This window comes from Poecilia reticulata, chromosome 21 (genome assembly GCF_904066995.2).
Source record: "Poecilia reticulata chromosome 21, P_reticulata-male-v2, whole genome shotgun sequence".
NCBI classification, from domain to species: domain Eukaryota; kingdom Metazoa; phylum Chordata; class Actinopteri; order Cyprinodontiformes; family Poeciliidae; genus Poecilia; species Poecilia reticulata.
The window spans coordinates 7,549,426-7,573,184 of record NC_088850.1 but is presented as its reverse complement, the minus strand read 5'-3'; the positions used below and the strand labels follow the sequence as shown (position 1 = coordinate 7,573,184).

General features: G+C 40.6%; 1 protein-coding gene across 1 annotated transcript in view; it reads left to right on the top strand.

Annotated features, from left to right (window-relative positions):
* extl3 (exostosin-like glycosyltransferase 3) overlaps nt 1-23,759 on the top strand; it is a 31,640-nt gene that overhangs the window by 1,093 nt on the left and 6,788 nt on the right. The window contains exons 2-5 of the mRNA XM_008397458.3: nt 17,849-20,427; nt 21,228-21,355; nt 23,286-23,430; nt 23,540-23,668. Of these exons, the coding sequence (XP_008395680.1) occupies nt 18,295-20,427; nt 21,228-21,355; nt 23,286-23,430; nt 23,540-23,668 (2,535 nt within the window). The 5' untranslated portion in view covers nt 17,849-18,294. The remainder of the gene's footprint in view (nt 1-17,848; nt 20,428-21,227; nt 21,356-23,285; nt 23,431-23,539; nt 23,669-23,759) is intronic.

Sequence of the window (23,759 nt, the reverse complement as noted above, 5' to 3'; positions counted from 1 at the left end):
CACCCATCAGTCACATAGCAGCCCAATGTCTGGATATCACCTTATGGTGCTCACCTCACGTCATTTGCATGGTGGAAATAAAATAAGCAAATGCAGCTCAAACCATCTGGAATTTTTTTTTTTTTTTCCAGCACAAGGAATATCTATTTAGCACAGAGCCAGGCCAGGTGTTATTATACAACACAGTCTGAGTAAAGAGCGAATTCGTTCAACGGTATTCTTGGTCTGCGCTGTTAGGTCAGAGTTGTTTGTTCGCTGCAAGGTCAGTTGATGTCTGGCACAAGGATCATTTCCTCAAACTAGTTAACAACTAAATCCTCAATAGAGTTTTTTTTTTGTCATTTCTTGTTTGTAGAAGTATCTTGACATTTTATTATTAAGCCATTCAAAGTGCACTCTGTCTGTAGACATGCTTGGAAGTAAGAAAGTCAAAAATGAAACATACAGACTATGCTAGGGATTGGTTGTTTGAATCCTGTATAATTCTGTATAGTTAATAGTTTGTGTAAGATGCTGTTCTAGAACTGTGCAGTTGCATATTGAAGTAGCTTCATTCTGATCTGTTCTTTTTGTAGACTGCTTTTCATATTTTTTTGGATTGAGAGACAATATTTAATTTCCCTTTGGGTTAAATGAAATGTTTTTTTTATTTGAGCTTGTATTCTTTATGTAAAATAATTTCCTTTAAACTATCTTGGTTGTGTGAAATGTTGGTGTGTGAGACACTTGACTGAATTAAACAACTCGTGTTTTGGATTTTTTTGGGGGGTTTTTTTATCAAGGAAGTTCTGTTTGTGTATTAATGTTTCTTTTGCTAGAAACACATTGCAGCAGTGTGTTATTTAAGCTACTGTAATTGGACTAATTGGAATTAACTTTATTAAAGTAGACTCGCACATTGAAAACTTGGTGTGAGAGTTTTATGTTAGTTGGGAAATTATTTATGCTGTGACATTTTGTTCTGTTACAAACGCTAACTTAAAAACACTACATTTATTTAATTTTTTCAATTTACAAACTCAGATTTGTGCATAATTGTGAAGTGAAAGAAAAATGATAAATGGTGGTGTGCGTTTCCTTTAATCCCTTCTGGAGCAACACTCTCAGAATCTTATTTCAGTTACAATTGCAAGTCTTTGGGTATGTTTCAGAAAGTTTTGCACGTGTAGAGGTTAGAATTTTTGTTCTTTACTTTGCACAACAGTCAGCTTTGCTGGAGAGTCACAGGTTCTCTCGGCTTTGCATTTGGATTCCTTTTCCTGGCTGTTTTTGGAGTTTATACCAGGTTTTCTTACCTACCCGTCTCTCCCGAAGAAAGGATCCCCCCCTGCAGGAAGCTACCGCCACTGTGTTTTACATTGTGAATTATGTAATGTATTTACATTTTCTGCGATGCATAGCTCTTTGCATTAAGCCCAGAAATTAAAAAAACAAAACAAAAAACCATTTTGGTCTCATCTGACAAGAGCAAAGCTTCTCTCTGATTTAAACTTCTTCACGACTTTCTAACCTGACCTGTCTGCTCTGTTCCTTTCCTTTATAATGCTGTTTGCTCGTTATTGTTCACTAACAAACCTCTGAGGCCTTCACAGAACAACCAGAATTGCACTAGAATTAAGTCACATAAGCTCTAATTACATGAGCTTATTTAGTTTCTCTGTAATTTATTTATGGTTCAAAGGAAAGAAAACTGGATGAAACCCTCGTAGCTATTTTTCTTGGTTTATTCCATAAAACACCACTAAAATGGATGGGATTGAGTTATAGTAACCTAATAAAGTCTGGTTGCGTTCAAAAAGCATGAATACTTTTTTGTGCCCTGTGCAGCAAGCTGTAATGTTTATAATTTGAACTTCGCTGGCTTTAAGAATATAATGGATCAGAGTGTGAATTTAGATGTGCCACACACCAGCATGCATTCCATCGTGGACAGAAATATTGATCTTTTTCTCCAAGGATTGACTCCCATGCTTTTCCTGAATGATTCCTGCTTCCTCGTGGTCACGTTTAGCAACAACAGTCTAAATTTAATTTTGAGAAACTTCACTTGTTTAAAATATTCCAATAATAACATATTCTCATCCACCTCTATCATGTAAGCTCAGAAAATATTGATATAAACATTTACGGTATTGGTCTCTTTCTGTCCTATACTAATTTTTCAGTGAAGACGCTACTAACTCCATCCTATCCTGCTTCAAATCTTCCATTTCTTAGGAGACATTAACATTTTTTAAACTCTGCGTAGGTGTTCTCACTTCCAGATTTCTGCTGTGGCTCGCTGAAACCCTTCATTAATATTATAAGTTACACCTGTGCTTGTCCTTCCTGCTGTCAAGAGCCAAAATGTCTTCAGTCTGGCTAGTGGAAAAAAATCCAGTTAGCTGGATACGTCTACAGTTCTGGTGAAAAGTTGGACTTGAGCTCCTTGTGAGAATGAATGCCATGTAGATTTTGGGTTGTTAATGATCTGTTTAAGTCATTCTCATTTTATTTTTAAATCCTCATGCATTAGACGGTTTAATTGATGATTTTTACAAGAGAGTTTAGCGGTCAAGTTTGATGTGTATTGTTTTTTTTTTTCTCTTTAAATCAGACATGGCCAGATCTGTATTCAGGTTCAAATGTACACATAAGCCATCAGCTTACCTCGATTAATGTCGTTTAGAGAAATGGTTTTCCACAGTTGCATGATTCTGACTGTCTCTTTAACCTTTCAGTTTCCTTGAATTGTCCTTTTCTACCAAGGAACAGGGATCTGCTCCAGAACTGCAGCTGATTGCGTGAACAAGCCAAATCTTGTGTGGAGAAAAGTTTTCTGGTTAATTGAGACAATGTTTGAACTGTTTGACCACAAATACATTAGGAGAAACCAAGGATAGGCTTATCTGTCAGACATGGTGATGGCAGCATCATGATGTGGGGCTGGTTTACCAGCAGAGAGGCTGACGCGTCACACAAGATGGACAGAATATGCATCTTGTGTGCATATGAAGGTAGAAGGCTGTTGATGCTCAGACACTTTCCTGAAAAAGTCGATTGAACTTTGTTTCGGTTGCCCTGTGATCCGGTGCAGATCATATTTGCAGACTAATGGGTGATGGGGGCTGGGGGGGGGGGCATTACTTGTGGAAAATGTATTAAATCCCTGTTATCAGGTTTCAAATGTTTTTGCTTTTCTCCTGAAGGGGTTTGATTATTTTGTGCCGTGATAACTCAGCATAATTCATGGTTAGACGTGCGTCTGTGATGACACAACATTCATTAAAGCTGCACTGACATGCAGATAGTCCTACTCTGTGTTATCAGTCTGTATCCTTCATTTAAAAGTCACGTTGTTGCAGCTTTTTACTGAACATATAGACACAACACTGCAGTTTTTCTTTCCATAAAGAAGGGCTGCAGAAACAGTTCAGGTTAGGAGCTGCTATCATGTGTCTGGGAAAAAAGTAATGCCCCCAAGCGTCTCGTTTTTATCTTGTAGATTTATTGTGTTTTTACTTCCCCCTTTGTGGTATTTCTAAGCTTGTTCTTAGTAAACAGAAACACGACTCACCTAGAACAGATTTTTCTTTCTGCTCGTCCTCTGAGAAGCAACGAGTTCATGCAGACCTAAAGGCAAAGCTGCTTTTAAGAAAAACGGCACTGAAAGCAAAAGAAGACAGCGTGACACATGAATGTGTTCATAATGCTTCCCTGACAGGATTGTCTGTTGCTTTGAAGTAGCATCAGCATCCCCAGAAAGTCTGTTTCATTAGTGGCTTTTAAAGGTTTTGGAGACATAATGCAACGCAGATTCAGGGTTTTAGTCAGCTGAAATACAGAACGACAAGGCTGAAACGTGGAAGATGGGGAAATTAATTGCTCTGAGCTGTTGAAAAGGTTTTAAACCTATCTACGAGTTGAAGCGCTCTAGCCGACCTTGGCTTTTGTCTGGAAAAGTTACGCTTTGTTCCAGATGTTTATTGAATAATAGGAGGTTGTTTAGTTCAGTTTTTCACCAGAAGATGGAGAGAAATCAATGGCACGAGTGAAATTTCTGTCAAGTGCAGCTTGTTGTTGTTTGAGAACAGGAAAACTGCTGTTGAATAAAAAGAGGTAGTTTTAGCTTTGTCCTCATAAGTGACTTTGTCTACTTTTCTAGCATCGAGATTAATAGGATTTGCTTCTGATAATGAATCTTTAAGTCTACATCATTTTTAGGTTCAAATTAAGAACAATGCATGAACGGATTTGATTGCATCCTTTAGTAATTGTACCTCTTCTTTAAAAGGGCATTACATGATTTTGAAGTGAATGCTTGATGGTATGCTCAGGTGCAGTTGCTTTTGGGGTGGCACGCTGCAATAATTTTCCCACGTCAGGGGCTAATCACCCTGGCTGCCTCCCACAATCCGTCAGTGTCTGGAGGACGAGGCTCGCGGCGTTCTGGCAGCTGTTGTCGGACTGAGTCAATCTGTTGCGGTCCGTGCCAGCTAATGTAGAGGGAGGGGGGAGCGGAAGAGCTCTGGGGAGGACCCAGCAAGTATGGCTGCTATGGCAAGATAAAAAGAGGATTTATAAGTTAGCGGTGTAGGATTTTACTGCCTGCATGTAGAGTCTGCCGTGTTACCCACAATCCTTGGAGACAAATTGGTAAATCGGTGTTTGCGTTCCCGGCTGATTCTCCTTGCGGTTAGTGTTTTTGAACGCTTAGCAAGTGATTTTTCTAATCGAAATTGATTATTTCTCTTCCTGTTGGCACCCTCGAAAAAAATATGAACAACTTTAACTTAATCAAAATGATTAAAAAGTCTCCTACAGGCTTTTTAATCTGAATAGATTTAGTTGACTTTTTTTTTTTTAGTAGCTTTCAGCGACAAGTTGGTTATTTCTCTACATCTGTCATGGCTGACTAAGTGGTCCTATTTTTGGACTGAGCCCAACAGTTAATGCGGTAAGTTTGGCACAGTGTGGTGTTGAGACTGGCAGCGAACTCACAATTAAGCTCAGATGTCAAGGCAAATGTTTGGGAGTCGTGCTTGTGCATTTGCAGGCTGCATGGAGTTCGTGGCTGTTTGCAGGTTTCTGAGGAACAGAAAGAACATTCACCTCCTGGGATCTCTGTCAGTGTAGCTCTGTAATCAAGTTAGAGTATTAGATTCAAATCTAAAACATCTGCTACAAACTGCATCAGTTGCTTTATTTCTTGAACTTTTTAAACACACAAATTCCCTCCTTGTTTCTCAATTTTACACATGGTGTCCAACAAGTCAGAATTTCATTGTGTATTCTCAGGTAGTTTTAAATGCTGTTTTTCCATTTATTTATTTTCAACCAGTCACAAAGTGGCTGAAGACATTTAAAAAATTGGTTCTTTGTCAAGTGACTGTATGTGCATTTACAACACTGGCTCCCTGGTGATTTAAAAAAAAAAAAAGTTCTGGTACTGGACTAAAAATGAAAAAGTGAAAAAGCAGCAAAAGTTTATAGAAAAGCAGAATGTCAGTCTGTCCTTCACGGTTGTCTTGGAAAGTTGTGTGTAAAGAAATGCTCTCACTTTATCTGCTGCCATTCTTGAATAAGCTCTGCGCTGGCAACAGCCATTAGCTGAATCCTCCTCAGGAACCGGTTTTGACACTTTCTGGATTTTATTTGGTATCTTGAATCTTTCTTCACGGCAGTTGTATGGCTCTCCTTGAGGTTCTTTGAGTGAATAAGTGGGGGATTAGGGTGCAATCTTGCTCTTGTCTTTAAAGCCCTTTTGATGCTAAACAATGACATCCTGGGAATCCTTAAAGGTTACCATAGTGAACTGACTCTAGTTAAGGGATAACTAGTCGTGCAGCCACCTTTCTAGGGAAATTGCCACCATAAAACGGAAGCAGTTTGTGACAGGATTTCTATAGGATTTTAAAGACTTATTAGGAAGTCAAAAACATATTCATCAATATTTAGAGTGTAGAAAGTTTTAAATCTGTTCAGATTTTCCAGACTGTCTTAAAACCTTTTCATAAATGTTCTGAGATGGTCTCAGGAGCATAGAAACATGTTCAAAATGCATCATGTGCATCAAAAAATTTAATAAGTTACTAAGTAATCTAAATTCTTAGTTATGTTGGTTTAAGTCTAAATCTTAATGGTATTGAAAAGATCTAGAGTTCTAACTTCTACTTGCTCTGTTTGCGAAACAACAGGCTAAAAACTGGAAACAAAAAAAAAATCTATTCAGCAATTTTTTAAAGTTAGACCTCCCTCACACCATTTTTTGGGCTACCAATTCATTTACAGACACCAATTGATAAGTGAGTATAGATGATGGATTGATGTTAGAAGTGTTTATAAAAACTCATATTCTTCATATGCATACAGAAAAGAGTGTGAATCCTGTGCTTTGATGTTGTTGCCATCGAGAAGGAGAGAAATGCGCATGAGACCCTCTGCAGCAGTGAGCTTGGCTCTTACACAATGAGTCTCCACTGTAGAATACAAAAAGACCGTTCTTTTTTTCTGTGCGTCCTCTCTGTTCGTGTCTTCTTGTTACACTGAGCTGTCACAGCACTCGAAGTTCTGACGGCTGGATCCAGTTTGACCCAGACAAAGCGTGATTGTAGATTAAACGAACAGTTAAGAGATCGGTATTTCCCTTTTGAATTGGAAAATGTCTTTAAATCTTGATTCGTTAGCAAATGTTTTAAATATTTTTATTGAATGCTACCATAGAGGAAAATATGAGACTGCCTTTATTAATAAAGTAGTGCAATATTCAGAATTTTGTGTGACCAGAACTGTGTATAGAAGCAGATGTCTTGATTCATATACAAGAAACATGGTAAGAAAGCCAGTTTGTAGCCTGACACTCTTCTGTCACGTTTAACCTCTTAAGATAATTGTGAAGAGTCACATGGTTAACTGAGCAGCATGTGATGGTCTGTAATTAAATGTTGCTTAATGAATAGGTCAGACACCATTGGTACACATTTTTAAACTCGGGAGGTTTCTCTGAAGAGTGGCAACCAGGATTACTGGAACAAATTTGGTTGATGGTGCGGAGATGTTTTCAGTGCTGGGTTGTTTGTTCCCATCTTAAAACCAGTTCTGTCTGATGCAGTCATCTGACCACATGTTTAATTCCAGTTCGCCCAAGGAAGAACTTTCATGAACTGATCTTTACCATATGTATAAAGGTAAAGCGTTATAGCTCTTCTCACTTGTCTGTTTTTGTTAAATGTTCAATAACAGTCAACTGGTAAATGACTTGCGCAATATTTAACTGAATATTGCAGGTGCATTTGTCAATTATTTCCGTTAAATTGTAAAACCTGACTCAGTGCTGCTTAAAGCAGTGAGTCAAACTCTCCAGTACAAATGAAGTTACATTTAAAAATGAGCCTGACTGCAGATGGGCTTATTGACAAGATATTTAAATTAGCATCTGTACCAGAAATAAATAGGCCTGTCACAATAACAGATTTTGCTGGACGATTAATTGCCTCCATCCATCCACCCATGTCTCGGACTGCACAGTGGCGCAGTTGGTAGAGCTGTTGCCTTGCAACAAGAAGGTTCTGGGTTCGATTCCCGGCCTGGGGTCTTTCTGCATGGAGTTTGCATGTTCTCCCTGTGCATGCGTGGGTTTTCTCCGGGTACTCCAGCTTCCTCCCACAGTCCGAAAACATGCCTGTCAGGTTAATTGGCCTCTCCAAATTTTCTGAGTGTGTGTGTTCATGGTTGTTTGTCCTGTCTGTCTCTGTTGCCCTGTGACAGACTGGCGACCTGTCCGGGGTGTACCCCACCTCTCGCCCAGAACTGGAGATGGGCACCAGCTATTTTATTATTATATTAAGGCCATTTGTTCAGCGTTCGTTTACTTTAAATTCACGTCTGACATAGTGGGTTTTTACGGGATTTTCTGTCTGAAATTTGATTTCCTCATTTGATTGAATCTCAATTTTCCTGCATGTGCTGCAGGTTTACAGTGCCAGAGGAACTGAAGAAGCCATAGAGCATCGCTAAACCACTGCCGTGCTCCACAATACGTTTAGTTTTTTTTGCGACATACGTCCCTCTTCCTGTATCAAATTAGGCCCTGATTTATGGGCCTAATTTTTTATTTTCTTTTATTTAATTGTTCTATGTATCAGAATGTTCAAACCTCTGTTTTTGTTTTTTAGTTGTGATCAAAATAAAGCAGACTTTGTCTTGGTGATCAGGCATTAAGTTTATGCCGTGGCTGCAGCCACCAGAACTTGCTGAGCATCTTTTGCCGTCAGTCGAGTTTCTGACCACATGCCTCCTCAGAAGTCTGTTGAGAACTTCTTCTTTCTCTTTCAACCACGTGATATAGTAAATATTTCCTTAACTTTTAAATACGAAGACTGTGCTTCCAGCCGTATCATTGAGAACTTTATCCCTAATGATACAGCAATTTTTTCTTCGTTTGTCTTACGCAGTGATCTCCTTTCTGAGGTTTTTGGCCTCGTCCCTTGTTGTGTATCTATCTTTCAATGAATCATTATGGTCAAGAGGTATTTAGGGGGATTTCTTAAGCGCATCAGATGCAATTATTGATTATGCTTGTAATATTTGTTTCATTTCTCCTTATTTTCCATCTGAATTTCCTCTTTGTGGGACAATAAGCTCTTGAATTTTGGCCAGGAAACCTTGTACACTGCAGCATTCCAAAAACGTAGTTGCTATGCAGAGATCTTTTTATAAATCCAGACTGATGATATTGAGACATGGGACTGCAGGCAAAATCAAGCAAATGCTATGATGTGTGAAGGTAAAAAGGTCTCCCTGCACTGCAGTGCTCTGCAGAAACTTTAGAATGCACAAGAGGAGGGTTCAAAGGATGTGCTGGAACAGACATTTACTCTGATGTAATGGCATGGCTGGATCAAATTAGAAATGCAAAACCAGTTCATTGAAGCTCTAAGGTTGAACCAGCTTTGAACCGACTCTAGCACCAGTTCATTGTGAGTACATGGTCAGAAAAGGAACATGTGTGAATGAAAAAGCTTTGTTGAACTTTGGTTTCTCTAAAATCTCTGCTAAGCACTTTTAGAGTGGTACGCTGAAAACACTGGAACACAAGTTGACTCACTGGTGCTGATATTGATCAAACTCACTGACATTTCTGCTCATCAGTCATTTTGGAGTTCTTACTATTGAGCAGTCATTTACAGAAGAAATACATTTGCAATTTACGGCAAATTCAACTGTCTGCTAATTCTTACTCCCATTATGTCCCTTCATACTTTCTTCCATATCTGTAAATAGTTATTTTCTCACACAGCAGTTTATTTCATCAGTTCATTTTTGTTGGCGCCTTTAGTATGTATCAAATTATAATAATAGTCAAACTCCTCAAATATCATTTGGTTAATATATTTTTTCTGTCTTTATTGTACATGTTTCCATTCACTGTGGTTCTGATCCGTCTTTGGGTCAGTTGACTCTTAAAAAATATGGCAGCATATGTATGACCCCTGATCAAACCAAAATTACTAGACGACTTCTTGCTTCTAGATACTATGTATTGGAGTCACATAAGTGTGTTCCATTAAAATAGAATAATAATAGAATAGAATAGAATTCCTAAAGTAATGGTCTAAATAATTTTTTGCTCCAACATTTCTGCAGTTGACCAGAAAAAGCTCGTGTAGGTTCTTCATAGGTCCAGAAAGCAAGGACTCCCAACATGAACTCACTGCTAATTTCCCATAAATCTAATGTTGTGATTTATTGCATTATTGAGTTAGTTTTTCTTTCATCTCTACAGATAGTTTTCTCTTTTGGTTGTGTTCCTTCTCTCACCCCTCACTCGCTTGTCGATAATGAGAACCGTTGAAAAGCAATTCACTAGAGTACACCACACGTCACAGGCAGTTCAAAATTAAGGTCTACCACAGCTCTTGGTGGAAATGCTCCCCATTTAGACATTTTGGAAAGACTCGGAGCCCTTTAGAAACTCAAGGATGTTAATTCAGCGACGCAGCATGCAATATCATAAACAATGTAGCTCATATTCAAACCCAATTATAAAATCTAAAACCATGGACAGAGTGGTTTGAGAAGGGCAGGAAATGCTGCTTTTCACATTGCATCAAGGCAAATTAGTGGAATGTCTCGCTTGGGGAGTTTTCACTGGAAGCCTCCTCATGAATCGTTGTTTTTCAGTTTTGCAGATTTACAGCAAAACCCGAATCTCTCATGTCTTTGATGCATAAACAGAGTTTAAATATTCTCCTTGTTTTCATGTGAAGGAAATGAAGCAGAACCAGCTTCATGCTTTCTTCTAACTCTATAAAACAAAAGATATTACTATTTTTTGTTTTATAACAAAAAATAGTAATACTGCAGCTATTGAAACCTATAGCTGCAGTAGGATATGTCCTGCAAAGAGTAGAAATGAGGAAAAACAATGTCCCAGAGTATCTCTCTAGATGTTTTGGCTTCGCCTCATTAGAAGACTGCATGAGCTGTTTAGTGCTGAAAAACGGTGGGTTGGGGGGATTCCTGTTTCTCCAAATGTCTGTTTTGACTCTAATTAGCTGTCACATCCTCACTTCTCACTAATGCAGCGGCGAGAGACTCTCCTCACCTCACCCCTGCTGGCGCCACACGTGCCGCAGCAGTATAACGACAGAGGCTTCATCGACAAATTAGCACTTGTGGATCAGGCGTGATCCATTTTTGTTGATTTCTCACCCAGTTTATTTATTTATTTATTTTTTATTTTTTTGGAAACGCCAAGGATGCAAGCACGTTATCGCCGCAGACTTGTCGACATTATCACCGCTAGTTCACAACATGTTTCGTATTTGACTTTCGTAAGATGAATCCAGGCAATCTGGCGAGGACATATGCACCTTGAATTACTCTCTTGTGTAATCCTCGTCATACTGCAGAAGCCCTGGAGGTTGGAACACACCCAGGTCCATCTGTCATTATGAACTCGCTCCCTCTCCCCTGTGTTGTATCTGGCTTTTTCCTCTATCTATGTACATCTCTGTGTGTGTCATTGCAAGAGGTGTTTTGTTTTTTTGCAGAGCAATGCATTTTTCCCTGTGTTCAGTTTGTTTTCCAAACAAGATTCCCTGCTTGTCTCTGCCAGTCTGTGTTTTGTTTTAGTTCACTCACTGAGCTGTAAAGGTCAACACTTCAATATGCTTTGAGCTGAGAGGTCCTCACGGAGGCTAGTCTTTAATTGCCCCTGCTTCGGGTCATCACACCAGGGCTTTAATGGTCTTAATGACTTTGTTGACATAAAATAGGTGTTTAATAGTTAATGACAGGAAAGCAGCGCTCATTAGTCTCTGGTCAGATTTGTTCAGTATCTCATCCAACTGTTTGTTTAATGCTAGTATTTTTTTGTGCCTCTGTACAGTAGAGAAACAGACATTGAAATATCCTGAACTGTAAATATTTTATTTATGTAAACAAATAAAAATGCAATGGACAAAAAATATGGCAAACCTGCTAAACCGTTATCATTTTACAAAATAAACTTGCGTAGTATTGCAATGGAATATTCTTGTAAAAGTACATTTTTGTCACTCATTTTTCACGTTCCGAGCAGTCATCTTCTTGTGCTCACACTTTAGGCAGATTTTGTGAACAAAATGCTGAAGTGTAAGGAAAATGGGAGGGTCATTGTGACAATGGAACAGGAAGGAGATTGAGGAAAATGTGCTATAATGTCCAGCAATAATGCTACATTTGACATATTTCTGTGCAGGCCTTGTACTTGTACTCTGGGGAATGATGCCAGGCGTTTTCAATGCTTTCTGCTGCATGTTTGGGTCATTATCGTGTTGAAAGACCATCGACGTGACAATTTCAAAGAACCACTTCTGAATGGCCAAAAAGATCCCATTTCTTTCATCAGTCCAGCAGGTATTCTCAAACTTCTGCAATTGCTGTAAAACGTGGCTTTACTGAAGGTTTAATACAAAAATATTAAGGTGTTAACATTCCAACTCGCCCTTAGCATCTATTACCAATTAGTAAAATTAACAATGCTGAAAAACATGAGCTCCATTTACTGGACGGCTTTTATTTAATTTTTATTGCATTTCTACTGTGAAACCAATTCTTTTTGCCAACCTCAGGTTCACAAAAAAAAGAAAAGTTTGGGATAATTTTTAGGCATTTACCTTTTAGCATGGATGTGAATAATCTTCCTGAAGTCTTCAGACAGGGTTGGGGTTAGTCTGTGGTCCACATTCAGTCTGTTGCACACAATGAGACAAAACTACCAAGTAGCAGATAATAAGCTACAGGATTGTTGTTTTGTAAAATATTGACTGCACAATGGCAAAAATTATATTTCTGTTCCATGCAGTCGACTCAAGTAATGGCTGCCCATTAATCATACTTGGATTAGGGCGAACTTGAAGCTTGGTGTGGCCATTAATGGCTTTACAATGGTTTTTAGCACAATAATGTATTCAGCTCAAGTTGTGTTTGAGAGTATGATTGATCCTGTTGGCAACTTCCACTTTATTGTGAACACAGGCTCGCCTATAAATTAAGAAGATGCTCCAAGTGGAAAATTGACTTTTTCTTTCTTTTTTTTTCTTTTTTAATTTTTTAACATGTAGTTTGTTTTTCTGTCCAAACCTCACAAGGCCCTCTCACTAACCAAATCTGATGCAACGATGCTCCAAATTTATACATAAAGTGAAAATGCTCATTCACTCTTGGGTAAATGTAGGCATTGCCTACATTGCTTTTCTGCGATCAAATTTACATGTTTTCATGCACTTTTGGATCACAGGTTGGGGAAAAAAAACCTACCCTGCTTTCCTGATGGTGGGTGTTGCCCTGACAGACGACCCTGAAATAGTCAGGCTCATGACTTTGTCCCACTATCGATCATTTTTTTGATGAAAATCTTCGTCAGCAGGTTCCAGAACCGCGTTATATTTACCTATAGGAGAATAAGCTCTTTACTAATGATATGCAGCTGAAAATGAGCTGCAACATACTGCATTTTGTATAAGCTGGGAGTTGGCAGAGCCTGCTGGCCTTTTTGCTGTGTAGGCTGCCTCTCCTGTCTCATTAGGCTGGTTTCATTTGTCTCTTCAGACTTCTTCTCTGTGAACAGATTCAGTTCTTGTTAATTTTAACCTCATGTCTTGTGTTTGCCTCATATTGGATTTTAAATATTTAACATGAAAACTTTTTCTTTTTCTGACTCCTTGAAATGATCTACATCTCTATAGTGACCTCTGTAACTTTCCAGTGTAAAAACTCCTCAAGATCCTCCGTCAGCTGTCTGGAGATGAGTGGTGACCCGTAGTTTTAACAGCTGCTACTTTCGTGCAGCGACTGTCCTCCCCGTCAGCTGCCTGAATGTTTTTTTTTTCTCTCTTTGGCACCTCTGCTGGGAATGCCTTGCCTTAATATTGTCTATAAATTCCCAGTTATTTAATGGAAGCATAGTCTGTGAGCACAGGGAGCCAAAGCTCCATAAGGAGAGCAACATAACGCGGTCCCAAAGCCATCAGGATTATTTGACATGTGCTGCTGCAGCTTGTTTGGAGATCAGTTTAAAGTTTTTTTTTCCTCCATTAACTTTTATTGGTCTGATGTAATATTCCAATCGTTTTCATTGACTGTACGTGGAAAATTATCATAATTAACAGAGATAAAGGCTTTCAAACATCCATCTGTGTGTAATTGATCTATATGTTTCGCTTGGTGATAAGTTCCTAAAGTAACTTTAAATGTAATATATTGAATGGGTCTGTACTGTTTTTGAACAGATTTATGCTATAGTGGAAAAACTCCATATTAAACACTGAATTAATGCCAGCTACAATGCTGCAGTAAAAGTCCATGTCGCACAGAATGTTGTCTCTTCTGCTGTTTTGCTCTCTGTCGGCCTCTGAGTGTTGAGCCTGATTAGACAGTACTGGTAATTTTTAGGAATGTTGTTAGCTTCACTAGTTAGCATGTTGTAGGTTAATCATTTCAACGACATAAAAACAATAGTTTGGTACATACGTTTATGGTGAAATGATGAAAAGTGCATCTCCTTTAGTAGCCAAGCCATAAATATTTATGTTCTTTGCTTGAATTGTCTCATGAACTTTGGATTCACCATTGTACTTATGGGAATGTACAATGCTGTGTGTTTTTAATAAGGGAAAAACTACTGCACATATACAATGTCAAGAATAGAACAAAAACAGGATAAAAGATTTAATGAGCTGTGGTTCGGCATCCAAGCATCATCCTGCAGAAGTCGTGTTCCTCTCTAAATAATCAGTGTTTGCTCTTGGAAGCCAAACACAATTCATTTTAAATGATTATGAAGGAGGCCAAAACATTCAGAATCATTTTATTCTAGTTTCAGTTGCAATTTATTCAACAACTTTGCCTCCACTAAGTAGGAGTCTTCCTGTGGGCTTCTCTGGCTCCTCCTGTCAGCTGTGTCTAAAGCTCGGATTCCTCATGGACAGACGGGAAGGAACAAAACAAACACTTTCACCCCAAATTTCTCTCACTAACTTCTTTCTGCTAATGCGCTCTCTGCTGCTCGTTTTGGTTTTGGATCTTGTCAAATTTGTTGTCGCCTCTTTTAAAAACCTGTTACAGCTGGAAGACTGCACAGTCTCATCTGTGTTTCCTACAAAAATAATTTTGCCTCGTAAAGTGCTGCCAGTTTGCAGAGATGCTGTTCAAACATTTATACAAGAGCTAGCCCTCTGATGTCTGGGAAATCGGAGACGGCACCCCCTCTATCTGAGTCCCACTCGGTGTCCGGCACCTGCTGCTGTCAATCTCATGAATCCACTTCATCTAAACCTCTTGATCATTATTATGGTTTAAACCCATCATCATGCATATTTTGGTGCAAACCTTACTAGATGCTCTTGCTGCCATTTTGGCTACGCGCTGCAAATTTTCTATAAAATTAAATTAGGCCGTGTTGACTGAATCAGTAAATCATATTAGCACTTCCTGAGTAATGCATACTAATTTATTCATGGAACCAACCAACGGTTTTCCTGCTTGGTGCTTTTTCATGTGGTGCAAATGCTCTTTTCTTATCTGGGTCAGATGAGTTGGTCGGCTACAGCTTCCCTCTCCCCTGAGAAGCAAGACTTCATAACTATTAATTTGGCTGCAACCCATGCAGGTACGACTGCAAAGTGGTGTGGTGGTGTTACGGCTGCAGTCTGTGCCGCATAAGCAAAGACATGTTGTGTTTTATCTCCTTTTTATGTGGCTCTGTTTAATGTTGCTTCAGTCTTACAAGTAAAATGGCTCCATCAGCTTCCCTTAATGGCAGCCAAAGCCTCGCAGCTTGGCGGTAGGTAATGATGGCATTATCATCGATCCCCACAAAGTAAGTTGAGAGCGATCAATGCTTCACTGTGTGTTCTCCATGCAAACTGCAGTCAGATTAGGCTGTCTACAGCAGAGGGACAACTTTCTGCAGATTAGAGAACTGCTACTGAAGAGATTGAAATTTGGACTTATCTATGCATGTTGCTCCGTTTCCCAGAAGGCAGCCACAGGCAGCGCTTTAAGGCAGCATGTTTTTGGTTCCAGATTAGGCCTGGCGGCCACATCTGCTAACATCTGTGTGCCATGAGGCCTCTAATTCTGGCAGTCATGCACTAATTAATCAGGCTGTTGTGATAGTTGCAGTTCAGGGACGTCGCTGTGCAGCAAGACGGAGGCCAGTGTTCAAACTGTCATCCGTTCTGTGAATTTGTATTTCATATGCAACCTCCTTAATGCCAGAGAGAAATAAGTTGCATCGACAAACCGTCCTACATTAAGTGCAGCGGTAACTATTCTAAATAATAAAGCATTACTTGACCTGTAGGCTGTTTATCCTAAAATGAATTGTGCATTTGTGTATTTTGTTCTCATTTAAAAGGTTAATGCATTAATAGTCCTCCCAAGGTTGAAGTTATATTTTTGTTTCATCATTTTTCTTTCACTGAGTTTAATAATAATTGCTTTTGACATGTTTCTCCGTGATCCACCAGTACTTTTATGTCTTAACTCTGTGTTGACGGTTAAATGACAACTGTTAAGTCAGCAGTCTTTGACGCAACTGTGGTTAAAACACTTCTGTATTGAACAATCTTTTTTTTATGCGGCCTGTGAAATATAAATGTAAGACGCACTAAGCTCTCCATAGTTTTAAGACATCACTAAATATATCACTTTGTGTGTAATCTATCTACGACTTTCACTTTTTGAAGTTAATGAAATTCAGTAATTAGACTGAGCAGTTTTCTAAAGTGCAAGTGTAGCATTAGCATGTTTACACTGTTGTGATAGGACTTATTGGGCTTGTTTCATCACCCCGAGTTGTGCCAATAGGTCCAAGGAGAACACGGAAACATGCATTAGTTGTAGTCTGAGATGTATGACTTGTGAGCAGCAGGCAGAGGTTTATTTGACTCAGAAATGATGTCTGAAATGATAAATGTCTGTTTTAAAGACGATCTCGGTCTCTGGCCTGATCTACGGCAGCTCAGATGTAGCAGTAGCTCAGACAACTCGCTTATCAAAAGGTGATTATGTCAGTGAGGATAAACGCCTCCTACATTCCTCTGGTCTTTGTGTTGCTCTGAACTGCTTTATGTAACTTGCTCGGTGTGTTTTGGGTTTGTAAAGTGCTTGATAAGAACTGTTTGGCTCTTGGCCTATCAGGTGACATCTACAAGGCTTTTGATGTAGCTGTAGCTTGAGCAGCACATCTCTCGCTGCTCTTAGAAACCGACGGAAAACTTGTTATACATATTTTTTATGCTCTTTGTGTGTGTGTGTTTTTTCGTCCCAATACTGAGATATCAGTTTAACACTATTCATCAGATGGCACAGCTGTTTATCTTCTGTATGCCTGAGCCTTTCCCGGTCCTGAGGCAATCATCGCTCTCTAGCATGGACTCTTATCAAGGGTGCTCGATAATTTGAGTCTGCGTTGAGGTCAGGATGCAGGAGGAGGGCTTTAATGAGATTTGCTGAAGGTGCTTTTGATGTTAATTTCCTGGCTGGGTGTGTGTTACAAATGACGGCTCTCCAGAGTTTGGGCTCTGTGTGACATGGAAAAAAAGATTAAATTGAAAAGTTAATTGAAAACCAAAGATACCTTGTATTGTTCAGCTCAGTGATATTTGTCTTCTGTGGGAGGCAATCATGCACAGGCTGAGCAGCTGAGCCTCTGGCTGGCTTTGCAAAGCTTTGACTATAAATCTCATACATATTGCTTCCCTACTTATTGTCTCTTTCACCTCAACTTGCTTTTTTACTTCACTTCCAACCGCACGTCCCTAACAAAAATCTGGGTTTCACTTTGGAGTATGAAAGAGGCTGAATACATATGAATACCACATTTTGGGTTTTATTTGGTAGAATGTTTGAAAACATCCTACACTTGTCATTCTACAATTATGTGCTAATTTATGTGGATTCCTCACATTCAGGTTCAAGGTATATGAATGTTTTTTTAACTACTCCTTATACCTTTATTCAAATTACTGAAGTTTCACAAAAAAACTGTTAAATGCAGCTGTTCACTAATTACATCCGCTTTATGCTTTGTTTTTCTTTTTGGATCATATCACCTAAACTTTTATTAATCAATACAATTAATCATTTTATGAAAAGACTGCAAGTAGTAACAGCTGCAGTAGCACCACAGCAAGAGATCTGCATTGTGCTGGACAATCCTGCACAGAGAAGAATGTATGAGATGTGTTGTGGTGTGTGAAGCCAGAATTGCTGTATATTTGAATGAAACCACCATGACATGATCTGTACTTAAGAGTTTGTTCTTGCCTCTGATGATCTATGGCACTTATTGTTTGTTTCCTGCTTTTCTCTGTTTCAGGTTTCTATTTTAAGAAGATTAAAGAGATTTAAAAAGATCAACATCCTGTGGGTTTTCTGATGGGGGATCAGAAAATGAGCACATCTGAGCCGTCACATGATCATCATGTACTCCTGGCTTCATCCATCAAGGGACTATCCCTTTGCATATGCTGAACTGTTTCCTGGCAAACATTCAGAGGAATAGTTGAACCTCTCTCAACAGAAAATGGCATCAACTTTAGTGGGTAACAATACAGAGTACATTTTAGAGTACAGGTGAGGCTGAGCCTCAGCCCACACCGCCTACGGGACTCTTTGTGGAGGAACTCTGCAGCAGATGACCTTTAGAGAAGATTTAATGGTTTAGTTTCTGTCCCACCACCTTGCTGACAAGGTCGACCATGGCTGCTGCTCCTTATAGAAACGGTTCCTTGGTGGGGCGAGGAAAGGACTGACCGGTAAACGATGCAGCGTAACGGTGGCGGAGTGGGTGGCGGAGGCCAGACATGGGTGCTGCGCCGGGTACGTCTCACATGGCTCAGTTTCATGCTCTTCTTCATCTTGGTCTTCTTCCCGCTCATCGCCCATTACTACCTCACCACCATTGATGAAGCCGGCGGGCCCGACAAGCGCATCTTTGGGCCCCGGCCTGGCGGAGAGCTGTGCGAAGCCAAACACGTACAGGACCTGTGCCGCATCCGTGAGTCTGTCAGCGAGGAGCTGCTGCAGCTGGAGGCCAAGAGGCAGGAACTCAACGGCGAGATTGCCAGGCTCAACCTCCGCATCGAGGCCTGCAAGCGCAGCATCGACAGCGCCAAGCAGGATCTGCTGCAGCTGAAAAACGTCATCAGCCAGACCGAGCATTCCTATAAAGAACTGATGGCCCAGAACCAGCCCAAGCTGTCTTTGCCTGTTCGACTGCTACCAGACAAAGAGGACCCAGGACTACCTCCACCAAAGTCTCCGCGTTCCTGTCGTCTGCGGTCTTGCTTCGACTACGCACGCTGTCCTCTTACATCTGGGTTTCCCGTTTATGTCTATGACACAAGTTCTTATGCTTGGGGGAATAATCTTGACCCACTGGTGAAGCAGGCTTTTGCGGCATCCGTTAAAAGCAATATTTATGTAACTGATAACCCAAGTATCGCCTGTTTATATTTAGTTCTGGTGGGAGAGATACTAGAGTCCTCCCCTTTGCCGTCTCCTTCAGAACTGGAGAAGCAGCTGAAAGCTCTTCCTTACTGGAGATCTGATGGACACAATCATGTTCTGGTGCATTTCTCCAGGAAGTCCATGACTCAGAACTTTTTGTATAACGTCAGCACAGGAAGAGCAGCGGTCGCCCAGTCCACCTTCCTGGAGCAGCAGTACCGTGAGGGATTCGACCTAGTTGTGTCCCCGCTGGTCCACGCTCTCTCAGAACCCAACTTTTTGGAGGTTCCGCCACAGGTTCCTGTAAAGAGGAAGTACCTTTTCACTTTCCAGGGTGAGAGGGTGGAGTCTCTAAGGAGCAGTCTCCAGGAGGCGCCCCCTCAATCGTTTGAGGAGGAACTGCAGGGAGATCCGCCCGCCGACTACGATGATCGGATAATTGGCACTTTAAAAGCAGTCCAGGACAGCCACCTGGATCAGGTACTGGTGGAGTTCACATGCAAGAACCCAAAGCCCAGTTTGCCGACAGAATGGGCTCTTTGTGGGGAGAGGGAGGACAGGCTGGAGGTGCTCAAGGCTTCTACGTTCGCCCTGGTGATCGCTCCAGGGGATGGACAGCTGGTTGCCTCAGCAGGCTGCGGCATGAGGCTGTTTGAGGCCTTGGAGGTAGGGGCGATTCCTGTTGTGTTAGGGGACCACTCTAGACTACCTTACCACCAGTTTATCCGCTGGACTGAAGCCTCCATTATAGTACCCAAGCCCCGTGTCACAGAGCTCCACTTCCTGCTGCGCAGCCTATCGGACAATGACATGCTCGCCATGAGGCGGCAGGGTCGTTTTCTCTGGGAGACGTACTTCTCAACCTCTGAAAATGTTCTCAACACCATCCTCGCAAGCATACGAACCAGCATCCAGGTTCCTGCCGCTCCAATCAAGGACGAGCCCGCGCATGAGATTCCCCACAAAGCCGGGAAGCTGGCGGGAACGGACGCCAACCTGGCTGACAATGGGGACCTGGATCTGGGTCCCGTAGAGACGGAGCCTCCATATGCCTCTCCCCGCTTCCTCCGCAACTTCACATACACGGCAGCAGACACGTACAGATCATGGAACAGGGCCCCGGGGCCCTTCCATCTGTTTCCCCACACTCCTCTGGACCCGGTGTTGCCCTCGGAAGCCAAATTCCTCGGCTCTGGAACCGGTTTCAGGCCCATTGGTGGGGGCTCTGGGGGCTCTGGGAAGGAATTTCAGGCTGCTCTGGGAGGGAACGTCCCCCGAGAGCAGTTCACTGTGGTCATGCTGACATATGAAAGGGAGGAAGTGCTGATGAACTCTCTGGAGAGGCTAAATGGGCTGCCGTACCTTAACAAGGTAGTGGTGGTGTGGAATTCACCAAAACCTCCTTCAGATGACCTCCTCTGGCCAGACATCGGCCTGCCTATTGTGGTAAGATTCATGTTCCCTGTTTGCATCCTGCTAAAGATTTGTTAAAGCTCCTTGCTGGACTGCTTCGTAAAATCAGTACTAGACACCTCAGCTATAGTTTGCCGCTTATAAAACATTTCATTGTTGGTTTTTTCCAATTCTTTTGCCCCATTTTGTTTTTCTAATCAGGATATAAACAAAAAAATACTTTATTACACTTACACATAGCTTTAAGGGCATCACATAAGGCAAGTAATCATCCATTAACCTTTATGAGATTTCTTTATCATTTCTTTTCTAAAATAATACCAGCATTTGAATGGGGTTTTAATTGTTATGGTGCCCATTGTGTTTACTATTAGAAGCACATGCAGATTTATTCTTGTAGCACGTGTGACGTCATTGACCCAAATACACACAAAGCAGAATTGGCAACATTAATAAAATGCCTGCTTCCTTGCTAATGTTTCTGAAATGCACAGTCTTAAAAATAACAGTTATTGCAAATTAGAATCGCTGTGAAATTTAATGTTTCTGTATATTGTAGGCAGAGTTTTAAAATGTGTTTCATAAGTTTAATTAGTAATTTGGCCTGGTTTTTTTTTATTTATTTATTTATGTATTTTCAATCATAAGAAAATAAAATGGCCAGCAATGGGGGAAAAAATAGACAAGTTACAGATCTCAAGACATGGTGCCCTGTTTTCCTTTGCAGTCATTTTTTTTTCAATGTCTTTTCAAACTGTTCTGGGTGGTGTTATGTAAAATGTTCTCCGTGTTGCTTTATATAAATGCCCTTTTTTGCCAACTCATGCCTGCAGGTTGTCCGCACAGAAAAGAACAGCCTCAACAACCGCTTTCTACCCTGGGACGTCGTGGAAACCGAGGCCGTCCTCTCCATCGATGACGATGCTCATCTTCGGCACGACGAGATCATGTTTGGCTTCAGGTCAGTGAAGCTCTGAGTAGTGTTGTTTTCTCTGTTTTGCGCCTACAGGAAAGATTTCAAACTCTAAGATTGAGCAACTGAAACAAGAGCATGTGGAAGAGCCTTTGGAGTGGAAGTTTTTCTGTCTCCCTCATCAGTTAGAGAGAACTCTTGACCCACTGAGGTTCACGCCATGGCTTCAGTTCTTTGATATTTTCCAACGTTTGACTCTGCACAAGCCTCCTGAGGTTCCTCCATGGCATTATAATCAGGTTGAAATATTGACTTTGACTGGACCATTTCAGTACCTTGATTCTACTGCTGTGGTTTTGCTCCTATGTTTGGGATTTTCTCAAGTTTGAGTCGGTTTTAATCTTTCAGACACCAGGCGTCACATTTGATCGTAAAATATGTTTGGACAGAATGAAGTTGGGGGTCGACTTGACTGTAAGATGACCAGGTCCTGGCCAGTAGGTCTGAGGTGTGTGTTTTTACTTGCGGTGCACCGATTGCAGTTTTCTGACTGATTGCAGATCTTTGTTAAATTCTGTTAGATTTAGGAGTTTAATTATATCTGGTCAGATTTGTTACTTGGAGCCAAATCTAATTCTCAATCAGTTGTAGTTGCAACATTTTATCTCTGAGGAAAAAAGAAACATCCCAAAAATTCAAAACACCACTTTGAAGGAAACCACTGAATATGACGCAATAAATAAAAAAAGACTGAAGTATGCATGTGTCTGTTGAATATCTCAAAATGTGAAGTCTGTGTTTAAACCAAATAAAAGCTGTTTTTTCCTGCATGGTTCTCGCCCCTGCTCCCATCTTGTTTGGAGCTGCTGTGGCAGCTTGTCCAGACAGGCAGAAACCGGCCCTCTGTTTGTCTGTGTACTGGGTCATATGTGATGCATTTTCTCAAACTTCCCCCCCAATGATTACTCAGGAATGTTTCCTGACCTCCTCTCCAGGGAGAGAGAAGTCCCTGTGCCGTTGAGCATCTTAGATTTTTAAAGTGGCTGCACATGAATGTATTGGAGAAGCTGATTTACTTTTGGACATTCTGTGGATCTCCTTGGATGGGAGGAGTCCAGTTATCTAATCTGAACTGAGATTGAAGTGTGTTTGTTTCTGTTTTACTGATGTCGTGCAGATGTTATGAGTAAGAATATATGCTTAGCCTTGGAAAAGTATTCACACCCCATACATTTCAGCACAAAGTGATGCATAACTGTTGCGTTGAAAAGTCTGATAAATACGGAGTTCATTTGCATTTAGCCATCTTTACTCTGTTACCTCTAAATTCCAGTGCTTTAGATGTTACATATGACAAATCATCCACTTTGTGTGGTTTTTAATATAAAACCTGTATCTTGATGGATGTAGCTAAATTAAAGGTAATAATTGTGGAAAAAACTCTTTTAAAGGCTGAAAAAGACTTCAGACTAGGACTTCATCTTCCTGATGAACATCAACCCTGAAAATATAGTCAACAATAAAGGTTAGAAGGCCATAAATGAGCATAAATCTGATAAATGTTCACTCATGTTCTGTCCAGTCGGAGCTTGAGCATTTTTGTGAAAACGTCAAAATATTTTGACGTTTTAAATACAGTGAAAAGGTGGTTTGCTGCTTTATTGTATTGCTTTTATTGTCTCAGGCTGAATGACATACTTTTTGGACTTCAATTTGTAAAATGTTGAAAATTATTGTTTTTCCACCTCACAATTTCACACATCTTTGTCACATGAAATCACAAAACTTATGCTAAATTTGAAAAAGTCAGGGCACTACAATTCTTCCTTTGCTCCTTTGTATTAGCAGGGACCATAACAAACATGAAGAGAGGCAAATCTGAGAAACTTTGAACAACCCGAGTAAAGTTTCAGACTATGTGAGTAAGATCTTGAATGACTCATATTGTTTGTTTTCTCCGTTTGGTGGTATCTCTCAGAGTGTGGCGTGAGGCCAGAGATCGCATCGTCGGTTTCCCAGGGAGGTATCATGCGTGGGACGTCAACCATCAGTCCTGGCTCTACAACTCCAACTACTCTTGTGAGCTCTCCATGGTCCTGACAGGAGCCGCTTTCTTCCATAAGGTCGGATAAAAAGAAGTATTAAAAAAAATTTAAATAAAATCATACGCTGTAGAGTTTTATACAGCCATGTTGCTGACAGATTTCCCCTGTGTGTGTTTTGTCCTTGTAGTACTACGCCTACCTGTACTCTTACGTGATGCCCCAGGCCATCAGGGACATGGTGGACGAGTACATAAACTGCGAGGACATCGCCATGAACTTTCTGGTGTCTCACATAACCCGCAAACCACCGATCAAGGTCAGAAACGGCACGCTGCGTCCTCGCTCTTCAAGTTTCTGTTTCTCCCCCTGGGTTAAATGTATTTTTATTTTTCTCTGTTTAGACTCTC